This window comes from Primulina tabacum, chromosome 1 (genome assembly GCF_025594145.1).
Source record: "Primulina tabacum isolate GXHZ01 chromosome 1, ASM2559414v2, whole genome shotgun sequence".
In the NCBI taxonomy this organism is placed as follows: domain Eukaryota; kingdom Viridiplantae; phylum Streptophyta; class Magnoliopsida; order Lamiales; family Gesneriaceae; genus Primulina; species Primulina tabacum.
In genome coordinates, this window is record NC_134550.1 from 4,454,838 (window position 1) to 4,480,082 (window position 25,245).

Consider the following 25,245-nt stretch of genomic DNA (forward strand, 5'->3'; position numbering starts at 1 on the left):
AGCAAGGACAATTATTGCACCCAACATAATATATGAATTCTCATGATTGAAAGCCAATTACCTAAACTACCTATATATAAAACAAATATCACGTTCAAATGAACACACTCTCCTATCACGTAAAATAAATTACACATATGTATAATATAATTTTAATTTGGTTTTATATAAATTCACACAAACTACCAATATATATATATAACAAAATTATATCATTATTTTTTAAAAAAATATGCACTTTCCTCCTGCAGCAAATTATTGCTACACCCCGACTCAACATTCAGACTGATTCAACTCAATAGATGATGAAGAACGATTGCAGAAGTGAGAGTTGATATTCAGGCTTATCGTATCGAAGGCCGTTTATGGCTTATTGTCCTGACTGATTGTGAATGATACGAGTTCTAACTGAGAGTGTGAATTTAGTTGGATTAAGATTTATTTTAAACATTTTTGCACAAGAATTTTTAATAAAATAGCTAGATACCAAAGGAACAAGCTACATGATTCGACCAGTATTTCATCGTATAGACAAATTAAACAATTGAAATGAAAACTAAGATATTAATTGAATTCATGATTAATTGATTTCATTATTGTGAAACGTAAGCCAGGGGATGCAAACAAACCAAATCGAGCCGAACAATATGAGACTAGATCTTGGCTTGTCTCGTTCAAGATTTATATAGGCTCGAGCTTTTATCATGAGATTCGAGCTCAGCTCGTTTTGAAAGTACTAAGATTGTGAATAGCTCAAGCTCGGTTTGTTAATAGCTCGTTTATCATGTTTAACAAGTCTGAATCGAGCTCGGCTCGTTAAACTGTCTCATTTTAAAGTTCCGCTCGTTAAGCAGTCTCATTTTTTCAAGCTTGGTTCGTTAAATGGGCTCATATTCGAGCTCTCTAAGCATACAATAGAGCTCAATTTTGATTTTGATTCAAGCTCGTTAAAGATATAATTGAGATCGAGAATACAATATTAAATGAATGCTAAACTAAGACAAAAAATATAAAATCATTTGTAAATAACTAAAAAGACAAACCTAACAACCAAAAAAACATAATTCAGTACATTATATAAATGAACATGTTCGTGAACATTAAACGAGTCAAGCTTGAGTTTGAGCTCGCGAGCATGCTCACGAGTTTATAAATGAGCATGTTCGCAAGTTCACGAACCAAATATCTTTAAGCTCGAGCCGAACACGATTAAATTTTCGAGTTCAAAATTTAACATGAACTCAACTATGTAAGATTAACGAATTATCCTTAACGAACGAATTTTTTACAGGACTGAACTCCAAATAACTTACAAATGACTTGATTCATTTATGCATCTTCTGCGAGGCCCCCACAAAATTTGATTTCATCGTGCAAAAAATTCTTTGGGTTTTGTTGTTAGTTGACAAACGCTCATGGGATGCAATTATGTTTAATTTTTCCTCATGACTTCTGAGAAGACAGTGACGTATGTGTTAGAGTAGATGCCCTGCAAGCCAACGGTTGGCTAGGGAATTTATTGACTCAAGTGAAATAAACAATCTTTATTTTAATATAATTTAACTTTTAATGGTTTCGTTATACTTTATCTGTATACCCATGCAATCAACATAGATAAAGTCCTTGATTATGCTTTGATACAAATGAATCGTAATTCGATGTTGAAACTCATTTGTAAACACTTCATATTCTAGATTCGTTCCTAGTCGATTCAGCCGCCTAAAACATGGATAAAGGTCGCTTGAGCTCGAGACTAACATCTGTGATGTTGTGTACTGCGTTTCTTGGTAAGGGCGTGGAGATGTCCAAACATGCAAATTGGTAGTCATATGATGATTATACCGAACAACCCTCCCTCGGACTTTCCAAGTGGTTATCAATCATCGAGGGGATGAGTCCGTGGTTATGATTGTACACCATTAGTCCTTACGACCCGGGACAACACTGAGGCTCTATATGCTAGGGCTGTGCTTTGACTCGTTTACCGGCTCCAGGAGAGTCATCAGGTGGCGAGGTTGGGTACAGTTGTGACACATATAGGAGCCAGTGCATTGTGGTCGGGGATTCACCGCTCACCTACGGGTGTGGATATCCTGTGTGATCTGATGAAATAATAGTGCATGGAATCTCTGGCCAGAGTATGAGATGTACATTAGAGAAGGAGTTCTCAAATAGTACACGCGATGCCACTATTATAGTTATCACATAGTTATCGAATTAATATGCAACCCTCGATAAACCAATGGTTGCAGATTCGATCGGGATATATGAGATGAAGGGACCGTATTGTACGTTAATCATAATCGACTGGTTCTTGCAGGCACTATCAGTGATACCTAGGGGATCATGGGGCGATGCTGCTAGACGCTCTTACCATGATCCGATGGGTGCAATCAGAAATGAGTTCTGACATTCTCATTATCAAATGTTGGTGCATGGAATGGGGCAAATTAGGGTAAGCCCGAATAAAGGAAATTGTCCTGAATCACAAAAGAGTTGTGAATCCACGGCTAGCTGTATCCCTGAACCATTGAGGGTCACACAAGTACTGGTTTACTTGTTCCCGTTGAGATAATAAATTCAATGAGTTGAATTTATAAGAAATAAGTTTGATATGATCAATCGATAAGCTTATAAATAAAGTTTATGAAAGCTTATAGAAATTTTGATAGCATGATTGTTAATACAGTCAAAGGAGTACACCTGCCTTATTTAGACATTAGTGATCTCGAAGTTAAAGTGTGCATCATAATAACAAACAAGTTGAAATTGTCACATCGATGATATTTTATCACCGATCGGGATTATGATGAGATTAATGTAATGGGAGCATGGATCATGGGCTTGTAAGAGTATAAGCCCATCATGCAAATTTATTAGAGTTCAAATGAACTTTAATAATTAATTATATTTTAATTGTGTTAAAATATAACCCATTAAGTTTTTATTAAATATGGTATTAAATTATGTAATATGGAGATATTCATGATACCATAATTTAAAACTTGAACACAGAGAAAATATTGATGCATGATATTATCTAAAATATATGCATTAAAATCGAGATTGGCTATAGTTGGCATGCATTTTAGAATCTTTTGTTAACTTAATTAATTAGATTAATTAAATAAAGAAAAGATTAGAAAATATAATAATATTTTTTTAAAATTATTATAATGCATGCAATTTCGGTGGAAACAAGGAATGGCAATTGAAGTCATTAACTTAATTAATATGATTAATTAAGGAAATGACAATTAGTTAATTAAAGTAATAATATATGTGTTACTTTAATTTTGAGTTGAAAGAGACCACCGAAGCTTAAAAAAAAAAGGAATAAGGATTTTGATTCTTTTTTTAAAAGATGAGGCATCCGAAGGTTTGGCTTCAGAATATTTTTTGGCTCTTCCAATTCCTTTGTGCTCTCAAAAATGTTTTAAACAAAACTGTGTTCTATCTTTACGCAAAAATCTTCTATACTTTCTAGTGCAAGTTAGAAGAGGAACAAGTAATCCGGTCGTGGACATGATTCGAAGATAAAAGAATTAGATCGAAGAACGTTCGTAGGGATTTACAACAAGAGATACGTCCGCTAATACCGGAATAGTTGGTGACAAGTGAAATTATTCACCAAAGGTATAATTATTTAACATCCTATGAATGTTTATTTATGATAAAATCATACGAGCGCCCAAAGCAAAACATATTTTGATTGTCAAAATAAAATAAAAATTTTAAAACTTCCGCTGCGTTTGGACGTGTAGAAAACCGAGATCCAACAGTATGTAGCATTAATTTTTTATTATTAACATCCATCTGTGCAAAAATATTCAGAGTCAAGCTAGAAATATTATTTGCATCGACGGTAATAAAGAAAGAGTACCAGTTTATAATCGAGTAAATTGAATACAACTCTCTGTAAAATCTAAAAATAGATGACAATTCAATTTGAAAAATAAATAAGCGCATAGCCCCTTAGGTTTTTTTTTTAAAAAAAAGAATCTCAAATAGCACCGACTTCATAATTTTAGATCCACTCGATTTTAATACTACTGAAAATGTCTGAGTAGATTCTATTTGTTTGAAATGTACGAAAATTGTCATTAGAGCCATATAATAGATATTTTTACACTTAAAATGTAATAATTTTGCAACATGACACTAAAATAATCAAAGAAATAAAATTAAAATACTACAACTTAATAAAAATAAAAATAAAACAGAAAAAAATAATGTGATATATATTTCATTACTTATTAGATTTTGATGAAGAAAACCAGAATCCGTATTCATTTTAGAAAAATAAGAACAAATCCTTAAATACAATATCAATAGACTGAACTATGAATGAAGTAACATAGAATCGGTAACCATAGTCAGAAGTTAGCATTTTACGATGTCATACTACTCTAGTGGCATCCGTTTTGGTTTGTATTATCTATCAGATGATGTCACTATTTATTGCAGGTATTTTGTACAATAGTAAACTTTATTTAATGTCATTAAATGAATCGTACAAATCATTTAATGATCACTATCATTTTGGATACAAAAACGATTTCAGATACTCATAACTGAAAAAAGAGTTCTCATTCGAACGTTGAAAATGGTTTATAAAAAGACTTCATAATGCGTTCACATACACTGACCTATTGTGAACTTGCGAGATCACTCACACCTATAAAGTCTACAAAACCAGCACACACTTTAAAGTTATATCAGATTCAGAAAATCATTTGTGCTATCATTTGTTCACATACTCTTTCATTGTATTTACCCACTGAAAAATGTGAACTGTTTTTAATATGTAAAAAGTGTTTTTTCCACTTTCTAATATCATTATTCATTAAGTTTTAAGTTGTAATACTAAGAGTTTAAATATGGAAGTTGATTTGTATAAGTGTGTACCGATCAAAGTCTTTTAATAATATCTTTTGGAAACAGAAAATGGAGAGACGTATAAATTGTCCTCGAATTTTCAGAAACAAACATTGTGTTATTTTACCTTCTACTGTTTCTAGGTTTCATCAAATGTTGTGGACTAACGCATTTTTAAGTAATCTGCTATACTTTCAAATGTCGAGATTAGCTTATGACTCCTAAAAAGATTTGAAGCACATATTTCAGAAGCAGAATAAAGAAAAAAATTTGGAGTGTTTATTCAACTCTCCTTCTAAACACTCCACCGATCCCAACGAAAGGTATCAGAGATAGGGTTTATCTCATTTTGAAACATCTACTGTAAAACCTATGACATCTTTGAGCAAGGTTATCATGTTCTCTAAAGAAAAATTCGACGACTGGAAAATCAGGATGAGAGCTCATCTTGAATGCGGTATGTCATCGCTGATGATCCCATTAAAATTATGAAAGCCGATGCAACCGGGACTATAACAGAAGGAGATCCACGAATGTTGGAAAAACACATAATCATATGGACCAGCGAAGATAAAAGAAAGCAAACCTAGATAATGTAGCCAAGGACTTGTGTACAAAATTCTTGACAAAAACACATTCAGCAAAATCAAGATGTGTTCTAATGCAAAATAAATCTGGGAAATTTGGTCTAGACATGTGAAGAAAATGATCGGACAAAGGAAAATAAACTTTCCGTAGCAATGCGAAGTTTGAAAATGTTATAATGATAGTAAGAGAATCTTTAATAACTTTGTCGAAAGATTTAGTTGCATTATCAACGAACTAGCAGTTCTTCAGCAAAGAATATGGCAATAGAGAAATTGCACTCGAGGTTATGAGAGCATTGCCCAGAGAATGAGACTTAAGAATATGGCAATGAGATAATCAAAATATTTGAGCAAACTGGAACTTCTTGATTTGTTTGCAGACTTAAAGACCTATGAATTTGAAATTGAAGTAAATAGTGGTGAAGACTTCATCAAGTCAGTCAATTAAAGCTCTTATTACCGTCGTCGTTTCAAGTGCTTTAACTATTGTTGCTATTGAAAAACTATCTGAAGTGACTGTTGAGCAAACCAGCAACGATGCTATGTCATTATTCTTCAAGAAATTTTCAGGGTTCGTGAAGAAATGTCATATGACATATCAGAACCTCAATTAGAACTTCAAGAAAGAGCCATCATCCAGTGATATGGCTTGTTTTAACTATGGAAAGACTCGTCACTTTATTGATTACTTTGATCCACATAGCAAAGAGCTCATACACTTTGTGATTACCTTGATCCACATAGCAAAGAGCTCATATACACAACAAAATGAAGAACATAGGATCCTGGGGAAAGCTTATTAGGAACCATTGTTGAAGAGTTTATTTGGACTTCAAAATCATTTTCAAGTATTAGATGCATTTCTAATAAATAAATATCATTCATTTCGCCAATTAAGGTTTCGAGAAGAGAGAGCATGACATCAACTTCCGATTGAAAATGATCTTAATGCATACATTTCGAGTCTTTACGCGATTTGTTTGTCTTAGTTACGTATGTCGAAAAAGGCTTTATAATCGATTCAATATATGTGTATAGTTAGGTCCTGATTTTGAACTCTACCGTGATCAGTGGAATGTTTTAGCCTAGTACCCTTCTCTTATACTACTGTTTCTCGTTACTAATAAAAGAACGTATTGCGCTATCTGGGGAAAAAAGATGGACAAAAACAGTGCGCTGAATATTTAACAGCGCGAGGTAAGAATAGCCATAAACTTCGACAAACCCTGAATTTATTCGCGAAAGAATGAACTATATTTATCATAGTTGAAGCTTATTTTTACTGGTTGTGATTCCCAACTTAACGTGAATGGATAATCCCTCAATGAATGATATGTAAGGGAAGTTTATCAAAGTATGCTTTCTGTCGAATTACTTACAGGTTGGTTCATAGCAGGTTCTCTATTTTGCAGTAACAACATTTTTGAGCAATGCTTCCAAATCTGTCAATCTGAACAAATAAAAACGATAACCAGGATAAGATTTGTTAGTGAAATTGAAAAATAATGTGCACTCGAGTAGTGAGATGATTACCGGACATTGCTCAAGTCAGGGTAGATGGCTGCAGCCTCTTTAAAATCCTATAACATGATTGACATGCAAATCAAATTTTTATGATTATATATTATGGTGCACAGTTGCTTGCTTTTGACCTTGAATAAAATGCATGGTTTACCTGGTTAGCAGTGGATGGTGTATAAGAAATCACGCACGACATTTCGGCTCCAGTGGCAGCCTGGAGCATGAATGGAGCTCGGACATTCATCTCAGAAAATAAGTAAATGATACAGCTATTTCATGCTCTTGAAATCGTTGTTTTTTAATGCCTTAAATCTTAATCTAAATACAACGAAGTTTCTTAGCCAAGAGATTTCTTATAGCCTTCAGAATTAGAAACTCGTGATTTTCATTTGTTTCAACCATTCTCATGCATTAGAAAGCATAAATTTCAAATAATTTTCAGATCCCCTCATTTCGAAAACAGTGCAGAAAGTTTCTTTAAGAACTAGATGCTTTTGTTCCATCGCAGGCTCAATGGGTAAAAAAATCGTGGAATATGATTTTAACTGTTTTATGAGAAATTTTCAAGGCGTGAACTCGAGTGTTGTAGAAATTCTACTTCAAAGTTCTCACAAAGCATATCAAAATTCGTCATTTGTAGTTACTTTAAAAAAGAAAAGTAAATATGATAATTAAAAAGATCAACCAGCAGTCCAATGACACTGTCTTCTACTACCAAGCAATCCTTCCCCAAGACGTTCAACCTCTACGCAACATAAAAAACTTCACTCAGGGAATGCAGAAATCAGAGGGCAGACATAAAAAATGTGTATACATGACAACAAATTAACAATTCCACACTAATTACCTTTGCGGCTGTAATATAAATTGATGGATCGGGTTTCTTTTCCTTCACATCATCACCTACAGAAGTAACGAGTGGAGAGCAATCGTTGTCAAATGGATAGCTCAAATTTCACCACGTGCTTGACATTCCAAGGTCAGTTTTTTGGGAAAGAAATGGTGTCAGGATTGAAATAAACAGAATCAAGCTACTAAGGAAGTCCATTAAATATTTTTATAAAAACATTCACATCTTTCCCGCAAGTGGTATTACAGTCGATCCTCCACCTATGGTATGAGGGCAGTGCCGAGGGATCTATCAGTTGTACTGATACTTAGTGAATGCCGCGAAGCAATTCAGAATCAGCTTGCTTAAATAGGCCAAACAATTATCACATTTCATGGTAATGGAATGTCGAATGGCACAACGACTGATTTTCGCAATAAAAGGGCGGATATATTGGTTGAATTGTTAATCCTGGCAAAAGAACAAAGCTACATTCAAGCAAAAAGGGTGACGGTCAATACTTATTTTGATCAACAGACATTATTCTATGTCTTGTTATTTATCAAAGCTGCGAGTACCACAGAACCAAAGGAAAATATGGTGTCAAATGTTAATGGCATATCAAAATCACATTATACACTAAAAGATACCAGAATGAGAATGTGAACCAATTAATTGAGCACAAAAATATTAAACAAATGAGGATGTTAAAACGCTCTTCAACCAGTCCTTTCAAGATAATCATTGAGAAAGAGCTAATTATTTTGGTTAAAGAGAAAAGCATGACCGAGACATACCTGCAAGGAAGCAATCAAGGCCTTGGAACCGCTCCTACAACAAGATAAGAACAAAACAGCAATAAACCACAAATACTTGATGTAGATATGGGCATGGTGACAAGGAAATGACATAACACAAACATGGAAATTTTATATGTGCGTGCATGTTCTTATAAATGAAATGCTGAATAAATTAATTTATCCACAACTTTGCCCATTTTATTTAATTAAGCTAAGTCAGTGCTTAAGCAACCAATTCCTGTACTCTATATAATTCAATTCTATTCTAAAGTTAGGCAAGTCCTGGCCCAATTGTAAATATTTATACGGCACTCTTTCAGGATAGCAAGAGCTGGCCAAGAACTAGCAAGCGTAGTAATTACAAGTAAAATTAGAGTTTTACCATTCCAATGAGATTTTCTAAGCAAAGGACCACCGAACTTTTGGTCGCAGCAGAGCAAACAGCTATCTTTTTTCCCTGTAAAAGAAAGGGGGACATGGCAATTATTGAGATATGTCGACAAGTGAACTCATCAAGACTTAGGAAACAACGCATCGTGTTAGACTCAGTCCTCCGAACATTATATTTCAAAAGCAGCAAATTGATTAAATATTGTTCATAGCTAAGTTAACTTTCATAAGCAAGCAATCCAAGCACGATTTCATGATTATATGAACAGAAATAAATTGCATTTTAACATAGAGATCTTACAGCAGCCTTTGCCTCATCCATCAACCTCAGAACTCCAGGTCTGGGCTCAACCTGATTCAAAGAATAGTATGATTCTCTGAATGAATTGCTTGAAATCCCAAACCAAAAAATGAAAGAAAATGATATTTTGTCGTATCAGTTCATTACATCATTTATCCATAAACAGAGCAACATGCATTTACAAGTGTTCTCTTACAGTTCCAGATTTGATTATTTCTTTGTACCTCTCTGTCTTCCAGTCCTGCACCAAGTATTTCATCAACCAATAGCTATTAAAAGGCAAAATATACTACATTGATAACTTAATTGCAGTAACAAAGAAATTAAGAATGGAAAGCAAGAATAAAAAATGCACAAGCTAAATAAGAAGCGTGGAAAAAATTACAAATAACACATAAATAACTGGAGATCTGTTGAAATAAGGATGTAGCTACACACAAGTGAAAGTTTAAGTCCAGTATAAATGATATTTAACGATAAAAAGTCTGGATTTGGATGACACAGAAAATACTCATTTTCACATAATCAACATTTTGGGCAAGTAATTGGAACCTCGAAGCAATATATCGATACTTGAATGGAAATTTTTCAATTCCACAAAACATTGAAGCTTCCCAATTCCACTGTCATTGCTCATTCCGAGAATGGTTTAAAAGAACGGTCACAGAGGTTGCATGATTTCATGGAAAACTCACAACTAATACATATATTGTATCTTAATGGAATATCAACCTAGGAACAACAAACATAAATGCATAAAGTTAATGTTTATTGCTACATAAAGTTCACATGCTCAAAATCAAGCATAATCTCCAGCACATAGATAAGAAAATTGAATAGATTCAAGTCATCCATTCAAATATGATTTTGTGCATAATCAACTACATTAATGACTAGTAATAGGATTTTAGGAACATAACCATAGCCAAATATGATACCCAATTCTATTTATGTTGCAAAATGAATAATCACCATGAATATTTTCGATCCAAATCATATGCCATACATTCTGTATGCCATGTTCCATTCATTCCATGTAAAAATACCACTAGTTCCACCATTTATTTGCCCATTACAATCCGATTTATACCCAAAATTTGACGGCGTCGAACTATGAAACAGAAGCAGCAATTCCTGTTCTTTATATTCCATTAAGATTTTCGTTGAAACATGATTCAAAGCTCAATATAGGACAAAATGGCTACATATTTTGATTCAAGAACATAAAATACAGCGTGCCGATAGAGCATACCTAATGTAGACTAGAAAATAACACCTGAAAATTCTAAATCCCAAATAATGTTTTCATTCCAGGATAAATCCATGCCAGTGCACTCAAAACTGAAAATTATGTCTTTGAGTTAATAAGCTTAAGCTTAATCAAATTAAGCTAGGGAAATAATAGTAGAGAAAACGAAACCTGAAGAATGTCAATTAACTTCGCTCTATCATCATCATTTTCCGGAGATGAATCGAAAATAGTAGAAATTGGCCAACCATGTTCCTTGAAATACCTTCAAGAAAGCGCACCAAAGTGAGACATATTTCAGCCCAAAGAAGAAAATCCCATTTCTCAAAAACAAATAACTTTTAAAAATAAAAAGAGCTAGAATTTTGCAGATAAACCAATAATAAAAGAGAGGTGTAAAAGATAAGGGACCATCGCATTTTGGGTTTGCCGCCACCTATTAAATTCTGCAACTCGTCATAAAATTCAAGGCTCCAATTGAGCGGACCCGAGGAAGATGAAGATGGGCAGCGAACATTAAAATATGCAAAGGCATCATTATAGGCCTGCCGGTGGAGGTGTTCAGATTCAAGTATCACACCGTCGCAATCGAATATCAGAGCTTGAAGTGCACGAGATGAAGCTGAGGCGACGACTAAAAATGGTCTGCAGCTGGTAGTTTTTGAAGTGGCGGCGGTGTTGGCTTTGAAGGAGGAGGCAAGACGGGTTCTCGAGTAGAGACCGAGAGGGTTGGAGAGATTTGGAGGGAAGAGTAGCATGGAGTAAGAAGCCATAGATGGAATGTGTGTGTGGGGCGTTGGATATGTTACATGTGGCTATGTAGTCGCCAAAAGTAGTTTGCTTCGGTTTTTTTTTTTTTTTAATGAACTAAAATACCATTAATTCGGAAAGTCTCAGAGATACCATGTTTACAAGCAACGAGAGTAGATTGTCAATAACACAACTAATGGAGCTATTACAAGACAAAGCTTTGCGAACTAAAATGTGAGCCACTTCGACGGCCTTTCGTCGCACATGTTTGACGAAATGAAAATTTGGAAGCTCTAACATTGATTGGATTTACAAGACAGAAACCCCAGCAGATCCATGATCTTCTACATATAAAAGGACCCTCCTAACAGCTTCCAATGAATCAGAAAATATACAAACATTTGATAGCTCAATCTGGAGACATAAGTTCATCCCGCTTCTGATTGCCATCAACTCCGCACAAGTAATTGAACCTGGACATCTGATAGGGCTAGCTTGCACACCACAAACATGTCCCATTGTATTACGCACCACCGCCTCAACACTAAATTTGTTGTTTCTAATATCAAAGCCTGCATCAACATCCAACCTAAAATAGTTTGGTAGTGGTGGTACCCACTTATCTTCCATAAATATTTGAGCATCATTATTCCCAGAAGAACCAACCAAACTGTATTTTCGAAAATTTTCCATCATAGCATAAGATCCGTCCATATTTATTGTAAATTTCTTCCTTGCAAATTTCATGCCAGATTGCCCAACAGAGAATAGCAAAATATTCAAAATCCTCTTGCTTGAAGGTAGCCAAAAGAAATAAAGCACAATCTAGAAATGAGGCTTCACGATGCAATTTTAAACACCACCAAAATTGGGTGTTCTTCCGCTCAATTCGAACAACTCGGCAAAATAACAAGCAGTGACTTGAATATCCTGAGATGCTAACAACTGTGCTACATGATTTGCAGCAGTGTTGAATTATGGAGCCACGAACCCGGAAGCAATCTTTTCGTATTTCCGTCACAATTTGGGCCTCAAACGCAAAAGGTTTGGTATCATGCACGGCTTTAACCACCAAAGAGGCGTCAGTTCCTACAATCCATGGTTGCCTGGTGAGTCAGACAGCAGCCCTCCCAAAGAGCATAAAGTTCTGTAAGGTGAGGGGAGTATAAGCCTTGAAAACAAGGAACCATTCCAAACATTAATGTCCCACCGTCGCCTTGCCCAACAAATCCAACACCAAAATAAGGGAACGATTCGGAAAAGTCTCCCCACAGATTGCCATTGCTTCACGGTATTTCTATTTTCAAACACAAGCAGATTTCGAACAAGCCATCTACGCCAATATAACAAAGTAAAAGGTGCGAGGTCATCAATCGTGCCCTGTTCCACACACAACTCAACAGATAAGTCTGCAAAATTTCTTGCATTGAATGTGGCAAGTAGTGACCAAATTGCTGGAGTTTTCTACATCTCTCTCGCACATTTACATTTCACAAAAGCATGAAAATTATCCTCTACAAAAGAAAGACGACATGGACAAAATGGGTCGACTTGGGCACCTCTTGCTGCACTAGAGAGACGTGCAAGTTGGTCATGCATTATTAATCGCACACCGCGTGTGAATTAAGATCTTGCTCGGTACCTTCAATCTCCACAATTTCCGCATATATTTCGCCATTCCATTAGACCACCCAACATGTGTTTCCTCCTCATGAAGTATTGCTAACTTGTGTACCAATTTAACAAGTAGAGAGTCATATCTGTGTACGATTAGTCTTGAAGGTGAAAGTATAACTGAAGTTGGCTATTTATTTGTCGTTGCAATGTATAATGTGATTAATCAAAATGTCAAATAATATTCCTTTCAACATATTTAATCCTCCATAATATTCAAAATCTTATATTACATCGAAATTCTTAATTCCCAAATGTTTATGAACTGAAAGAGCTGAGTTAGAACGTTTAGCCGTTTAGGGAACAAAAACATTTTAGTAGTAAAGTATAGTGACTAAAATTGTATTTTTCTAATATCCGAGTACTGAAATTTTCAAAAATAAATTAGTTTGAGTAAATCTTAAACCTGAGGACCAGGCTGCTAATACCACTTGTAGAGTTGGGGAACTTACACAGGAGCTTAGTAGTTTGCAACGTCGTGTTTGATATTTGATGGAGCACGCAAGATATTCAAATGAACTAGGTGATGTTAGAGTAAGAGTCGGGATTAAACCAAAGAAGAACATGAATCTTGAAGGGAAATAGATGAGCGACGGCGGCTTGTGATTTGGAAAAATGAGTGAGAGTTACAATTTTGTTAGGGTTTTGGCTTTTTGAGTAAACATCATGAACTATTGAAAATATTTAGCACACAATGTTTCATATATAAAATATATTATTAAGGTTTCCAGATCACACTAGCACAACGTCTTGATATATATTTGAGTAGGTTTCTTGTGAGACGGTCTCACAAATCTTTATCTGTGAGACATGTCAACCCTACCGATATTCACAATAAAAAGTAATATTCTTATTATAAAAAATAATATTTTTTCATGGATAACCCAAATAAGATATCTGTCTCACAAAATACGACTCGTGAGGCCGTCTCACATAAGTTTTTGCATGTATATTTTATATAATAGAATTCATTACAAGGTATGAATAGTTTTATTGTTGAATTAATAGTATCTTTTGAAATACTTACTAGTCCAAAATATTTTTTGATGAGAAAACTAATAATTACTTTTGTAATGGCAATTGGAATCATATTAACTTCTATTTATTCATCATATATGTTACGTAAAATGTTTTTTGGATACAAGATATTTAATGTATCAACCTATTTTTTTTATTATTATGAACCGTGAGTTTCTTGGAAATATAGATAAAATATCCCGACATAACGGTGTTTTGATACCACCATGAGTAGGAAAACAAAATTCTAGGTATTTCATACACGTAGACTTTATGTTCATAATGATGTCATGTTTGTTTTTGGTACTCCAGGAAAGAAAATTTTGATCGAACTCATATTTGCTCAATGGATTCAATTAGCTCATGGTAAAACTTCATATGAGTTCGATGTACTTTTATCTTCACAAGTAGCCCGCATTTGGTTGCCAGTTGGTTAAGTGTTGTTAATGAAAATACTGATTCATTATTCTTAACAATAGATCATGAAGACTTTCATGAATTAACAATTCTGACAACAAGATCTACTCAACAAGAATGAATTAGGTTCATGAACATCTCTTTAATAATATAATTTTGATTTGAAACATATCTGAACATGTTAGCATTTGGCACGAATTCGTTAATTTCAAATTCAAATCAAATAACATTCCAACTTGCTCGAATAACTCGATTAATTTACACCATTAAGATTAATTGGTCATTTACGATCTAGTTTGTAGCTAATATAGTCACCTCTATAACTGATTGTGTATAATATATTAATTCACTATTATAACATAATTTTTTGTGAAGAGAACGAAATAATAATCACGAAGGGATTTTATATATATATATATATTGTCAGATGGAATATTTGTGTGCTGTAAAATAGAAAATAGGAAAGGGAAAAAAAATCCAATATCCCCCAACAGGACACACCCACCATTTTTGTTATACAAGGACATTTCACTTTCCACACAGCTAGTAAAGCCAAGCCTCAGCTGACTCTCGGGGCCCTTCCCATTCTTCTTCTTCTTCTTCCTTTTTACGTCATGTTATTTTCAACTCCGGCCTCTCTCTCTCTCCTTTTACCGCCATTAAAGCTCGGCTCCCTTCGAATTTACAGTCAAATTCTGTAATAAACTGTTATTATTTCCCCTTTCATTCCTCTGTTGCTTCTGCGTCCGAGTAGGAGTACTATTATTATTATATTATTATTGTAAAGTTATTGATTTGCTTCACAAGTTGCGATCTTTGTTTAATTTCCTAGCACCCCCACCTAGTTTTATTTTTTCTTTACTTGTTTTTTATTTCCTTTCTTTATTGTTGATTTTCTCAGAATTTTCTTGAGACAAAAAATGCTACCATGGCTGTGACTTCCCTCATCCCATTAATTATTATCCATCTCTTTCTTCTTTATCCCACATATTGCCTCAATTATAAGCAACCTTCGGACACTTTCAAGGTACGTACGTTGAATTTTTATCCCTTTTCTTCATAAGCAACCTCTCTCACTGTTCCACCGATTTCTGCTTTTATTTACGTGAAATATTGTTACAATTATTGGGTTTCATTGTTTTTGAACATGGTGAATGCGGGAGAATGGGATTGTTTGATTTTGTTTAATATTGAATTTCTCTGCAGAATCTTGTGGTGGAAGAGGAGAAGACGAGGTTGGGTTCCACACCGCCGAGCTGTCACAACAAGTGCAACCAATGCCACCCATGCATGGCTGTGCAGATGCCAACGGTGCCGAATCACAAAGGAATCCAGCCGAGCACAACCGTCTCCGCCTCCCAATCAAGTCCTCTGTATTACTTCGAGTACTCCCCGGGCTCTTCGTCCGCCGGAAACAGGTACTCCAATTACAAGCCACTAGGGTGGAAGTGCAGATGCGACGGTCATTTTTACAACCCTTGAATCTTCAAACCCGATTCATAATATTTTTGTCTGTATTGAATTAATCTCCATCGCCATGAAATTGAATGAGTTGTTGGGATATTGTGAATTTTTCTTGTACGAGTAATTATTGCTAGATCACTGTACATCATCTCTGCACAACTTGGAAATTTTTGTCTTCTTTTTTTAATGATAAAAAAAGATTTTTTTTTTGTTTTTTAACATAAGAATTATTTGTTGCTTAAACACCCAAATCATAAATTATGAGCACACGTTGTGCTTTTTTCATATAAAAGTGATTTTTTTAAAAAAAATTAGGATAATAGAATTTATAAGTCGGTGATGGTTTGTTTATATTCATAATCAACTAGTATAATTGTTTAAAAAATTATATTTCAATAAATAAAAAAATTTTACAGTAATTTTGACGTAAAAAATAATACGATTATCGTGATTGAAATTTGGATAAATTTGTTAAATTGGATAAATTTTATGTATGTATCTCACTGGATTTATCATAATCTCGTTATTTTTATATAAAATATTTTATAAAAATTATAGAGATGAATAATTTTATTCCTTAAAAAAAACATGATGAATCAAATTCCAAATTATTATATATTGCTGTCTAAAAGATTTGATTTTTTTTAATTTTTTTTTGTAAAAAGGATTGGAATTTATTTATTAATATATTTAAAGGGGGAATATAAAACTTTTCTTGATAATAGCGTACTATCAATATCAGATCACTGTAGCGTCCCTGAGATTTTATGAGGGACAGTCCATATTTAATGTGGGGATTTACTAATTTAGTACTTTATGTTTTATTTTATTTTATTTTGTGAACATCGAAAAGTACACAGATTGGTGCAGAAGCTATTTATTTACTGATTTTCTCAGACTGATTTTGGCTGTAATTTCAATAAATAATTCACAAAAACAACAACAATAATAATATTATTATTAATAATAATTAACTGATTTTGCTATTTTTAAATCATCATTATTACATTGTTATTTATTATTATTACATAATTATTGTTGCATTTTTTTCCTGCCTTTGATGTCTTTTCTATGTTATCCACTCGGAATCTTGAGGTTCATTCCATCCTATTGTCTCTTGTGTCGTATCCGGTTGTCCACAATCTTTGCTTGAGATATCACACACACAAGGGGAATTACCGTATAAATATACGATAATTCAAATATTTTTCTCAAATTTCACGTAGACTTAAAAATCTACATTGTTTAAAGATGACAATTTTTTTGGTAGAGAAACCCAAAAAAGACGGTTTTAGGGACTGATTTTAGGATTAAGATTCAAATATTTTTTGAATCCTTGGAAATACTCTTTTCCTCGAACCAACCTCAATAATAATATTATTAATAATAATAGAAATAATAAGTTAGGGTTTAGGAATTTCCATGAAACCGCCACATTATTATTTTTGAAGTAGGAGAATCCAAAAGAAACGGCCAAGGAGCATGGATGTGAATGACAAACTCGCTCATGTCCTACTCCGTTGTCATCCTAGCGTCATTCAATCAAATATCTCAATCTTAAAATATTTCGTATTTCACAATCAAATATCTTATTATTCAAATATTCATGAGCTTCGTTGTCACATTATTAATAACCATTTACATTTTCATTTAATTAAAATGTGTATGTTTTTTATTTTTATTTTTATAGTTAATTTCATTAATTGGTCCAAGGATTTAGTGGACAAAGATTTATTCAGATGAATAGTATGTTTCACATGAAATGATCTCACGTAACTAAATCTATGAGATAGATCGATCCAGTTTATACATATAGTGAAATAATAATTATTTTGACATAAAATGTTATATATTTTACATAATAGAAAGTAATTTAATTTGTTCAATATCATACTATACAACTGCCGACCTGTGTAATTTCACATCGACAATCCCATTGAAATATGATTAAAATTTTCAAAAACAAAGATAACATACTAAAATTAAAATTTGACGACGTGAAAGACTAAAATCGCAAAGTGTACAGTTTTCTCTACAAAAATTAAAAATTGACAATATTGAGTAATAATTTTATAAATAACTATTATTAATTGGTTTGCTCACTTACGAATGGTGTGATTAAATTCCAATTAAAATGGATTCAAACCATATCAAAACCTCGAATTCAAACAATTCGATCTTGGAACCAAAATCATCGGTTGTGGAATTATAGTTAGAACTATTCAAACTCAGGAGAGTTACTCTATCACGGATTTGACTCGAATCGACTCGATTTCGTATTGATAAGAATTTTACAAGGCTTAAAAAATTGAAAATGTGGGGAAAAAAAAAGAGAGATATTTTTAGTATGGGTTGGGTGGGGCGTGGCGTGGCGTTCTGAATTTGCATGTGTTTTTTGAAAGGCTTGTTTGGCAGGAAAAGGTTAGCGATGACCACTGATGATACAGAAATACAAGTCCTTTGCTGTTATAATTAATGAAAGGAACATGGGACCTGATAATGATATTTTGAGGGAGATTTGCTTATAAATTTTTACCACCATAGTTGTATTTGTATTTGGCTATGTTATATCAAAACTTTTTCTCTCGTCTTTGATTCACACAAAAAAGATTTTTGCACTTCCTGAGCCCATATATGTTTTTTTCCGGATGAAATTCGATACAAAATATGAAAAATCTGGAACTAATATATGATATTTGAGTATTAACTGTTTTAAATATGATATATAAGATAAAATTTTGAATATAAAACTGGAACAATTATATTAATATCAACATTTGTTACACTTGTTTATGTGCTCAAATATCATATATTAGTATCATATCTAAAAAAAATGATATTGAAATATCATATATTAGTATCATATTTTAAATATTTTGTATCAATTTTCATCCGATAAATGTATGAGTAATTAATTTTAATATTTGTTACATATGTTTGGTTACTCAAAAATCACATATAAAATATTTTGTACTTGACTATCATGTATTATTGTCATTAAAATATTTTAATGTTTTGTACTGATTTTCACATGAGAAAAGACTTATCATTAATATCAATACTTGTTATACATGTTTGAGTACTCAAAAATAATATATTATTGTTAGATCAAGAATATTTGTTATCAAATATCATATATTAATATCATATTTTCAATTTTTGTACCGAATTTGATATGAGAAAACAATTGGGGCGCAACTAGTGCATAAACATTTTTTATGTGAATAAAATTTTGCAAAAAATATTTGATGTGATAGGAACCGAACACAAATACAACTATATTGTCAGGATTTATTCATCATTTTGAACTTTTCATTTTATAGAACTTTAATTAATATTCAAAAACCCCAGTCTTATATCTATATATATATATATTATTAATTGGTGTAAAAAAATTAAAAATTAATTTGTCGCGGCACTAGAAAACCTGCCCCCCTTAACGGTAAGAAGACTAGGTGGGCTAGATTCGAAGAGGGATAAATCACATGATATTATTTTTTGTGTACTTTTTTTCTTTAAAAACGCTCATTTAAATTTAATTTACAAAATATAGGTAGTATTTATAATAGTCGACAGTGCCGTAAAAACATTTTTCTTTCCTATACTTCTAAAATTAAATTATGTTATCGTGCGGGAAATGTCGCAACTGTGTGCTCTCGTCGCTAGTAATTATCAAGTTATTCCGATCTTAATATGTTAACCAACAACTGAAAATCGAAATCCCGAGCTCATGTTAAATTATCAAGAAATGATGTTGATATCCTGGAAAGGGCTCGAGTCATTATTTACTGAGAAAGTACTCTTCTTTGTTCGGTAGATTGTCCACTCAAGGTCACTTAATCTATCCCGGACATCATCAGATGCTTTTCATACCCACATGCTACTCGGGAAAATTATTTTTGAAAATTAATCTCACTTGGTTTGATTCAAGTTTTTGTTAAAACAATAAATCGAACCAAATCAATCCTAACCGATTACACTAATAAAAAAATTATTTAATAGTTTTTGTAAATTTTGTGTGATTTTTCTTGGATATATAAAAGTATATTGATTGATTTTTAGTTTGTATAATATTATCAGCGAACATTGTAACAATACAATTATATCGATAATTTATTGATTGAAGATTTTAGCTCAAATAAATATAAACACACCCTTAAAAATTTATGTGTTTTTTTTATAATTTACAAAATTTCGTAACTTAGTATAATTATTTTTATTTATAGTATTTTACTTATAATCATTATATTTCGTTATTAAATACAATTTCCACTCAATTTCTATCAATTATCAATTGCTAATTTTTCTGAATCGCGATATTTCATGTAATAATTTATTATGAAACTCAAAATTTAATTGAATCATCCAAACTATACCAAACCAAATCAAATTAAATTTATCAATAAAAAATCATGACTTAGATTTGTTCCAATATGATACGGTTTATTCGGAATTTTTATACAAAACCGAACCGAACCAAACCGAACCAAACCAACTCAACTCAAACTCTACGGTGATTGAAGAACCCTACTTTAGCCACCCAAAATCACGGCCAATTGAGGTAATAAAGACACTTTTAGTTCCCTTTTTTTCTTCGGTAGCGAGGAGAGGGACAATGGATTCCGTTTCGGTTGATTATTATTGTTACTAATTTTTTTTTCCTGTGTGGAAAAGGCTGTAATTTCATGAATAAGTTGAGGCATATTAAAGTGATTGCTACAGTTCCAACATAGAAAAGTGTGACAAGTCCACCAAAAGGTGCTTTCAAGTTTCAATCACTATTCCAACACATGATTCACAAACTTTGGTGTATGGGACAAATTAATATTTTCGTGGGACTATAAATTTAATTTAATATATTAATTGAATGTGTTCTTCGAGATAGTATTGTTGGAAATTGGGCGGATGAAAATGGTGGGTTGAAGTTTTTTAATGACTTGAGTTACTTCATGAAATGGTTTATCGTTTTATTTCGAAACACAAAAATTCATATCAGATCGTCTCATGAGATTTTCAATAAGAGCCAATCAATGAAAAAATATTGCGAGTTACTCTTTGTACATTTCAGTTCTAATATCGCTTATTTACTTTGTACCAACATGATGTCTCATACGATTTTTTACTTGATTTAGTCATCATTGTTATTGATATGTTACTAACTCATTGTTTTAACCTTGTTAGATACATACATTGTATATAGTAATTCTGGATAAATATCCAATACGTGCTTTTATGTGACCAAGATCGTGAGTTACTAACAAACCAACGACGACATAAACTAAATCGGGTAAAAAAATTTATATCATTTTACATAAGATTTTTTGTTTCATAATCAAGTAAAAATAGAAACAGTACAAATATTGTATATTGGTTTTACTTGTGGGATTATAGTTTTAAACTTTTTCCCACTTGATATGGAGGTACATTTCAACTAAATAAAGTTTATTTTATTAATTTTAACTTATCAGAAAGCATAATACTTCAATCATTGTAACATGAAATTAGTTGATTAAGTTGGAGTGCGTATAGGTAAACAAAGTTGTTCAACCCGACTCATCTCGAAACTAGTTCAGCTCAACTCAATTGGTACATATCTGAATTACGGACTTGAAAGTTAATTAGGGAATGAGTCCGATAGAGTGTATACGAGTTGAGCTTGAACTCGACTATGACAAGTAGTGCTCGAGCTCGTCAAACTGAAACACACGAGATCGGGCTCGATCCGAAGTTGGATATGGAGCTCGGTGGACGTAAACAGAAATGATCAAGTTATACCGAAACCAGTAGGTGGAAAAGAGACCATTGGATCACAAAACAAGTGTGGTAGAAAGAATAATTATATTTAATTGATATTTTGTTGATAATTTTAATTTAAAAATTGGATATAAATTGAAATTATTGGGAGATAACATGGTCACAAGTACAAGTAATGGTTGTGGTAAGGCCCAACTAAAGCCAATATAATAATGGCTGTCCAAGAAGAGGTGAAGGCGGCCCAACAAAGTTAATAGTGGATATCAGTACGACTTGGTATTTATCATTTTAAACAAAATTAAAATTTTGCAATTAAAGAGTATTTTCAGGAATAATATTGATGTAGCCAAAAATTTTGATTATCCGAATTATTATGTAGGTTCGTAAACGGTCCAAGTAGCTAGTGGAGAAAAATCTTTGTGAGTTATCACCTTGCGTCACGAAAAAACGTCAGAGGCGTCCAGGATTTGTCCGGCGTAGAGACTCCGACGCTCATGTCAGAAAACAATTTAAAGATGTTAATTGAGAGCTAAAAAATTTAAAAGCATAAAATTATCCTCCCTTGAATAATGAGAATCCTCTCATATTTATAATTTTTTTTGGAGTGTATAGTGGGCTTGAGCTTTTATAATTAATTTGGGCCTCAATAATAAATTGAATAATTAGATTGAGTCATTACCCGTCAAATACACATATATATAAATGAAGAGTAAATGAAATCAATATATTCAAATTATTTTTAGCACATCAATATTTACAAAAACTTGGACACGAGCTTTGCGTGCTCTTTTCTTTTATATTGTATTCGGATCGAAATATTTGAACATGATGATTTCAAATGCACAATAACAAATCAATTGGTTTATTTGGATAAATCCGATTATCAGTAGCTTCCAAATCTCAATTAATTAATTTTCGGCTCATATGAGTGAATTTCAAGTTTATCTTAATAGAAGTAATTAGCTAAATTTTAAGGCGGTTATTTTTACACGTCAAAAAAAATAGTTTTTTTCAAAAAAATAATCAAAAGAAGATAAGTTGATTTTTTTTTTTAAATAAAAAAATACTAAGTTTTTATCCCCAAAGAACATGTAATATGAGAATCGTTTGGAAAGACAGGAGGTTTCCATGGGTGAGCCCTCATTTAATGCGAAGACCAAAGTTTTGGTTCAAGTAAAATAAAATTCACGCAAAATATTGGAGCCAGACAGTGACGTATACCAACCCAATGGCCTATTAATTATGATTATAATTAATTTATTTTTATAATATATATTTAATTAAATAAGAAAAATTATATATTCATGGGAATTAAAATTATTTGATTCCCTGTAGGCGTAGATTGTGATGGTTAAGTATAATCTCACTTTAGCACAAATGTACATACAACATGTATAAAATAGTTTATTTCAAACAAAAAAAATTGTATAAAATATTGAATAAATATTTACTTATTTTACGATAATTTAATATTTTAATATTTTTTAACCTAAACGAGAATGAGGAGAAATTATTATTGGAAGCTTTTGTGTTATAAAGAAATTAAAATAAATAAATGAATGAATTATTTTTAGATAATTTAAAATCAAGTATTTGTCTTAGCTGCTTTAATTAACAGTTGAGGGTTAAAATGTGTGGTGGTCATTGTATAAATCGTTTCTTGCTCTATAACATAAATTAGCGGTCGGAGACAGATTTACGTGTGTGTAAAATAATACACGAATATTATGAAATTCATACTGCAAATATGAATCATATCGATCTGTCTCATAAATATAAATTTGTAAGACTGTCTGACATGAAATTTTGTCCTACCTTTAATATATATACATAACAGATGATACGAAGAGCTTGATTTACCATCAAAATTTTTTCTTAAAGCAATTACATATATAATTTATGTATCTAACTTTGAGAAACAATTTTTTTTTTAAAATTTATTGATGACATCATACAAAGAATGATTTAGTTTTCCAGGTGAAAAAATCATTTATAGCTGCAGTCACATTTTATTCAAACAAACGGTTGGTATTTTAATGTGTGAGAATATTTTAATGTGGAGAAGTTAATATTGAGCAAAGATTTCCCAAGATTTTCAAGGCATTCAAGATTTGATTTTCAAGAGACTTGATGCTACAATGTTGAGATTTTATTACTTCATCCCTATCATTCATGACAAAAATTTGTGTGAGACGGTCTCATGGGTTGTATTTTGTGAGACGGATCTATTATTTGGGTCATCCATGAAAAAATATTATTTTTTATGCTAAGAGTATTACTTTTTATTGTGAATATCGGTAGAATTGACCCGTCTCACAGATAAATATTCGTGAGACCATCAAGAGACTTACTTATCATTTATTTAGGCTGACTTTTTTTTTTTAAATCCATCCTAATTATAAAGTTAAGTTTCTATATTTAGTATTATTTTTCTTATTTTTTTTATTTGTGTGAAAACATACATATGCCTAAATGAATGGGACGGATGGAGTAGTTTCTTTTATGAGTTTTATTCAACTTGTTTTGAACAATATATACTTTATTGTTTCATTAAAATAGATTAATCAGTTCCAAAGATAATCTAATAATTAATTCAGAAATTAATTTTCTCTAAAATAAACATTGTCTTTGGATTTGATTATTCCCAAGTATGTGAAGAATATATTGCGACATTAGCATATGTCGTGGTAGCTTGTTGATCATTGTGATCGGCTGATATCAGTTTTGGTATGACAAAGCAGATTGGATCAGTTCTAAAAATCTCAAAGAACTCATTCACTTAATAATCGATCTTGCTCAAGCTTTCGGAAGATCTTCGGCTCGGCAGATTCTATGTATACAAGTCATCACATCACTTTTGATTAAAGAGTTTCAATCGATCAAAAACTGGAGAGTTATTTATCAATCCGAGATATTTTAGTAGTCTTTTAAGAGACAAAAATAGTATGTAAGCAGATTTCAGAGTTGTATTAAATGATCTCATACTATTTTCGACAGTGCATTTAAGAATACGGGAAATTGGCCTTAGCCGTCGATTTTTATTGTGTTCAGTCCTTGGGTACTTTTTTTGTACCACATTTTTCACATGAAGTGTACCACATTTTGTATGACATAGTGTCACAATTTTGTGAGTAAGGAGTGAATCCAAAGAAATGTTTTGATTGAGGAATTTTTCACCAACTTTCCCTTAAGAATATGGTTACAATATAGAACAAAACAGTTGTCACATAAGTATATGATAGCATAAGAGCTAATAAAACAAACAAATGTCGCATAATATTTATACGAAATCGAACTTAAAGATTTTATGACTGTTGGATTTTTTTTATTCTATAAATATGAAGCGAAGGATTCGTTAAGGACATCGTAATTATGCAACATTTTCATCATTAAAGCTCGTATTCAAAGTTCTTCGTTTACAGCTCATTCAAGGAGATCACTCGAGGCACCACTTCAAGTTTCCATCATATTTGTTCAAGAAATCGTAACGTCTCATGCGATGGTTACATTTATTGTACTGTCAATCTTTTTTCTTTTCAAATCATAGTGTGACGGGCGGTGTGTACAAGGACCTGGAATGAATTCATCGTCGTATGATTGATCGGCGGTTACTA

At 32.4% G+C, this 25,245-nt stretch overlaps 1 protein-coding gene across 2 annotated transcripts; it reads right to left on the reverse strand.

Annotated features, from left to right (window-relative positions):
- Positions 1-6,669: 6,669 nt before the first annotated feature.
- On the reverse strand, positions 6,670-11,380 carry LOC142529620 (haloacid dehalogenase-like hydrolase domain-containing protein At4g39970). 2 transcript variants are annotated; one of them, XM_075635233.1, is made up of 11 exons: positions 10,967-11,378; positions 10,727-10,820; positions 9,503-9,547; positions 9,307-9,357; positions 8,998-9,072; positions 8,613-8,646; positions 7,834-7,889; positions 7,672-7,731; positions 7,141-7,200; positions 6,999-7,045; positions 6,670-6,915 (listed from the first exon to the last, which is right to left on the reverse strand). In XM_075635233.1, the coding sequence occupies exons 1-11, from the start codon at positions 11,326-11,328 to the stop codon at positions 6,867-6,869; spliced, it is 933 nt and encodes a 310-aa protein (XP_075491348.1). In that variant the 5' UTR covers positions 11,329-11,378; the 3' UTR covers positions 6,670-6,866. The 2 variants fall into 2 exon arrangements, with proteins under 2 accessions (XP_075491348.1, XP_075491424.1); XM_075635309.1 differs by lacking the exon at positions 7,672-7,731 and having other exon boundaries at positions 10,967-11,380.
- Between the last annotated feature and the right edge of the window lie 13,865 nt (positions 11,381-25,245).

What these genes read in the sequence shown, in the direction of transcription:
- LOC142529620 (XM_075635233.1), bottom strand. Translation starts at nt 11,328, where the DNA reads ATGGCTTCTTACTCCATGCTACTCTTCCCTCCAAATCTCTCCAACCCT. An exon ending in GGCAAACCCAAAATGCGATG is followed by an intron (nt 10,821 to 10,966) that starts GTCCCTTATCTT and finishes GCTTTCTTGAAG; the next exon opens with GTATTTCAAGGAACATGGTT. An exon ending in CACCATCCACTGCTAACCAG is followed by an intron (nt 7,046 to 7,140) that starts GTAAACCATGCA and finishes ATCATGTTATAG; the next exon opens with GATTTTAAAGAGGCTGCAGC.